At 61.9% G+C, this 4,755-nt stretch overlaps 1 protein-coding gene across 1 annotated transcript in view; it reads right to left on the reverse strand.

Moving 5' to 3' along the window:
* Positions 1-877: 877 nt before the first annotated feature.
* The window catches only part of LOC140406287 (isochorismatase domain-containing protein 2-like), a gene marked incomplete at its 5' end in the record, with an annotated part of 5,825 nt that continues 1,947 nt past the window's right edge, over positions 878-4,755 (reverse strand). Inside the window, one exon of the mRNA XM_072494400.1 lies at positions 878-1,222. Within this exon, the coding sequence (XP_072350501.1) occupies positions 1,142-1,222 (81 nt within the window). The remainder of the gene's footprint in view (positions 1,223-4,755) is intronic.

A 4,755-nucleotide genomic window follows, 5' to 3' on the forward strand; every position in this document is an offset into this window, starting at 1 on the left:
TCCTCCTGTTCCTGTGTAACAGGCTCGAGGAGGGGGCTGAATGGGCCTCCTCCTGTTCCTGTGTAACAAGCTCGAGGGGCTGAATGGGCCTCCTCCTGTTCCTGTGTAACAGGCTCAAGGAGGGGGCTGAATGGGCCTCCTCCTGTTCCTGTGTAACAGGCTCGAGCAGGGGGCTGAATGGGCCTCCTCCTGTTCCTGTGTAACAGGCTCGAGGAGGGGGCTGAATGGGCCTCCTCCTGTTCCTGTGTAACAGGCTAGAGCAGGGGGCTGAATGGGCCTCCTCCTGTTACTGTGTAACAGGCTCGAGCAGGGGGCTGAATGGGCCTCCTCCTGTTCCTGTGTAACAGGCTCGAGCAGGGGGCTGAATGGGCCTCCTCCTGTTCCTGTGTAACAGGCTCGAGGAGGGGGCTGAATGGGCCTCCTCCTGTTCCTGTGTAACAGGCTAGAGCAGGGGGCTGAATGGGCCTCCTCCTGTTACTGTGTAACAGGCTCGAGGAGGGTGCTGAATGGGCCTCCTCCTGTTCCTGTGTAACAGGCTCGAGGAGGGGGCTGAATGGGCCTCCTCCTGTTCCCGTGTAACAGGCTCGAGCAGGGGGCTGAATGGGCCTCCTCCTGTTCCTGTGTAACAGGCTCGAGGAGAGGCTGAATGGGCCTCCTCCTTTTCCTGTGTAACAGGCTCGAGGGGCTGAATGGGCCTCCTCCTGTTCCTGTGTCACAGGCTCGAGGGGCTGAATGGGCCTCCTACTGTTCCTGTGTCACAGGCTCGAGGGGCTGAATGGGCCTCCTACTGTTCCTGTGTAACAGGCTCGAGGGGCTGAATGGGCCTCCTCCTGTTCAAATCTCGCAGAACCTTAAAGCAATGCAGACAGAGAGACGATTTGGCAACAACAACTTTACTCGCACCATCGACACAGCAGCCTTGGGGAGCGACTCGATAGATCCACCTCACGATCCAATTGGAAGTTCGGTCAAGGTGACAAGAGTCCCGTTCTGGAGAGATCTCGGACTAGGACAACCAGTCCTCGCTGAGATGATCGACTTCCCGGGGCTTCGCGGTAAGTCGGCTTCCCGGCCCGTACGGAGGGTAATCATTCAGTCCCGTCTCACACCACCCCTCCCTCGCTCCGCTCCTCCCCAAACTTTAGCTGAAGAGAGGGTTCTGTCCTTGGAAAAAAGCCACGAGGTTGCTGTCGGGCGCTGGGTCCATGATGATCTTCTGCACCTATACGGGGAGGCAGAGAGGGAGTTCAGTGCCCGATGTCCCACACCCAGATCGCGAGCAGACTTGGTTCATCTACCTCCAACCTTACAGCGCTCCCTCGGTACTGGCATGGCCTGAGTGTGGTCTAACCGAGGGATACGGAGACCGGGGCTGTGCACGGTGCTCCGAGTGTGGGTCTGACCGAGGGATAGGGAGACCGGGGCTGTGCACGGTGATCCGAGTGTGGGTCTGACCCAGGGATACGGAGACCGGGACTGTGCACGGTGTTCCGAGTGTGGGTCTGACCGAGGGATAGGGAGACCGGGGCTGTGCACGGTGTTCCGAGTGTGGGTCTGACCGAGGGATAGGGAGACCGGGGCTGTGCACGGTGTTCCGAGTGTGGGTCTGACCGAGGGATACGGAGACCGGGACCGTGCACGCTGCTCCGAGTGTGGGTCTGACCCAGGGATACGGAGACCGGGGCTGTGCACGGTGCTCCGAGTGTGGGTCTGACCGAGGGATAGGGAGACCGGGGCTGTGCACGGTGTTCCGAGTGTGGGTCTGACCGAGGGATACGGAGACCGGGACTGTGCACGGTGCTCCGAGTGTGGGCCTGACCCAGGGATAGGGAGACCGGGACTGTGCACGGTGCTCCCAGTGTGGGTCTAACCGAGGGATACGGAGACCGGGACTGTGCACGGTGCTCCCAGTGTGGGTCTAACCGAGGGATACGGAGACCGGGACTGTGCACGGTGATCCGAGTGTGGGTCTGACCGAGGGATACGGAGACCGGGACTGTGCACGGTGCTCCGAGTGTGGGTCTGACCCAGGGATACGGAGACCGGGACTGTGCACGGTGCTCCGAGTGTGGGTCTGACCCAGGGATACGGAGACCGGGACTGAGCACGGTGCTCCGAGTGTGGGTCTAACGGAGGGATACGGAGACCGGGACTGTGCACTGTGCTCCGAGTATGGGTCTAACCGAGGGATACGGAGACCGGGACTGTGCACGGTGCTCCGAGTGTGGGTCTAACCGAGAGACACGGAGACCGGGACTGTGCACGGTGCTCCGAGTGTGGGTCTGACCCAGGGATACGGAGACCGGGACTGAGCACGGTGCTCTGAGTGTGGGTCTGACCGAGGGATACGGAAACCGGGGCTGAGCACGGTGCTCAGAGTGTGGGTCTAACCGAGGGATAGGGAGACCGGGACTGTGCACGGTGCTCCGAGTGTGGGTCTGACCGAGGGATACGGAGACCGGGACTGTGCACGGTGCTCCGAGTGTGGGTCTAACCGAGGGATACGGAGACCGGGACTGTGCACGGTGCTCCGTGTGTGGGTCTAACCGAGGGATAATGAGACCGGAACTGTGCACGGTGCTCAGAGTGTGGGTCTAACGGAGGGATACGGAGACCGGGACTGTGCACTGTGCTCCGAGTATGGGTCTAACCGAGGGATACGGAGACCGGGACTGTGCACGGTGCTCCGAGTGTGGGTCTGACCGAGGGATACGGAGACCGGGACTGCGCACGGTGCTCCGAGTGTGGGTCTGACCGAGGGATACGGAGACCGGGACTGCGCACGGTGCTCCGAATGTGGGTCTAACCGAGGGATACGGAGCAGGCACTGTGCACGGTGCTCCGAGTGTGGGTCTAACCGAGGGGTAGGGATACCGGGACTGTGCTCCGAGTGTGGGTCTAACCAGGGATATGGAGACCAGAATTGTGCACGGTGCTCAGAGTGTGGGTCTAACCGAGGGATACAGAGACCGGGACTGTGCACGGTGCTCCGAGTGTGGGTCTAACCGAGGGATAATGAGACCGGAACTGTGCACGGTGCTCAGAGTGTGGGTCTAACGGAGGGATACGGAGACCGGGACTGTGCACTGTGCTCCGAGTATGGGTCTAACCGAGGGATACGGAGACAGGGACTGTGCACGGTGCTCCGTGTGTGGGTCTAACCGAGGGATACGGAGACCGGGGCTGTGCACGGTGCTCCGAGTGTGGGTCTGACCGAGGGATACAAAGACCGGGACTGTGCACGGTGCTCCGAGTGTGGGTCTAACCGAGGGAGACGGAGACCGGGACTGTGCACGGTGCTCCGAGTGTGGGTCTAACCGAGGGATACGGAGACCGGGACTGTGCACGGTGCTCCGAGTGTGGGTCTAACCGAGGGAGACGGAGACCGGGACTGTGCACGGTGCTCCGAGTGTGGGTCTAACCGAGGGATACGGAGACCGGGACTGTGCACGGTGCTCCGTGTGTGGGTCTAACCGAGGGATAATGAGACCGGAACTGTGCACGGTGCTCAGAGTGTGGGTCTAACGGAGGGATACGGAGACCGGGACTGTGCACTGTGCTCCGAGTGTGGGTCTAACCGAGGGATACGGAGACAGGGACTGTGCACGGTGCTCCGTGTGTGGGTCTAACCGAGGGATACGGAGACCGGGGCTGTGCACGGTGCTCCGAGTGTGGGTCTGACCGAGGGATACAAAGACCGGGACTGTGCACGGTGCTCCGAGTGTGGGTCTAACCGAGGGAGACGGAGACCGGGACTGTGCACGGTGCTCCGAGTGTGGGTCTAACCGAGGGATACGGAGACCGGGACTGTGCACGGTGCTCCGAGTGTGGGTCTGACCGAGGGATACGGAGACCGGGACTGTGCACGGTGCTCCGAGTGTGGGTCTGGCCGAGGGATACGGAGACCGGGACTGTGCACGGTGCTCTGTGTGTGGGTCTAACCGAGGGATACGGAGACCGGGACTGTGCACGGTGCTCCGAGTGTGGATCTGACCGAGGGATACGGAGACCGGGACTGTGCACGGTGTTCCAAGTGTGGGTCTGACCGAGGGATACGGAGACCGGGACTGTGCATGGTGCTCTGTGTGTGGGTCTAACCGAGGGATACGGAGACCGGGACTGTGCACGGTGCTCCGAGTGTGGGTCTGACCGAGGGATACGGAGACCGGGACTGTGCACAGTGCTCCGAGTGTGGGTCCAACCGAGGGATACGGAGACCGGGACTGTGCACGGTGCTCCGAGTGTGGGTCTGACCGAGGGATACGGAGGCCGTGACTGTGCACGGTGCACCGAGTGTGGGTCTAACCGAAGGATACGGAGACCGGGACTGTGCACGGTGCTCCGAGTGTGGGTCAGAGCGAGGGATACGGAGACCGGGACTGTGCACGGTGCTCCGAGTGTGGGTCAGAGCGAGGGATACGGAGACCAGGACTGTGCACGGTGCTCCGAGTGTGGGTCTGACCGAGGGATATGGAGACCGGGACTGTGCATGGTGCTCCGAGTGTGGGTCTGACCGAGGTATAGGGAGACCGGGACTGTGCACGGTGCTCCAGGTGTGGGTCTAACTGAGGGATACGGAGAACGGGACTGTGCACGGTGCTCCGAGTGTGGGTCTAACCGAGGGATACGGAGACCGGGACTGTGCACGGTGCTCCGAGTGTGGGTCTGACCGAGGGATATGGAGACCGGGACTGTGCATGGTGCTCCGAGTGTGGGTCAGAGCGAGGGATAGGGAGACGGGAACTGCGCACACTC

Source organism: Scyliorhinus torazame, unplaced genomic scaffold, assembly GCF_047496885.1.
Source record: "Scyliorhinus torazame isolate Kashiwa2021f unplaced genomic scaffold, sScyTor2.1 scaffold_431, whole genome shotgun sequence".
NCBI classification, from domain to species: Eukaryota; Metazoa; Chordata; class Chondrichthyes; order Carcharhiniformes; family Scyliorhinidae; genus Scyliorhinus; species Scyliorhinus torazame.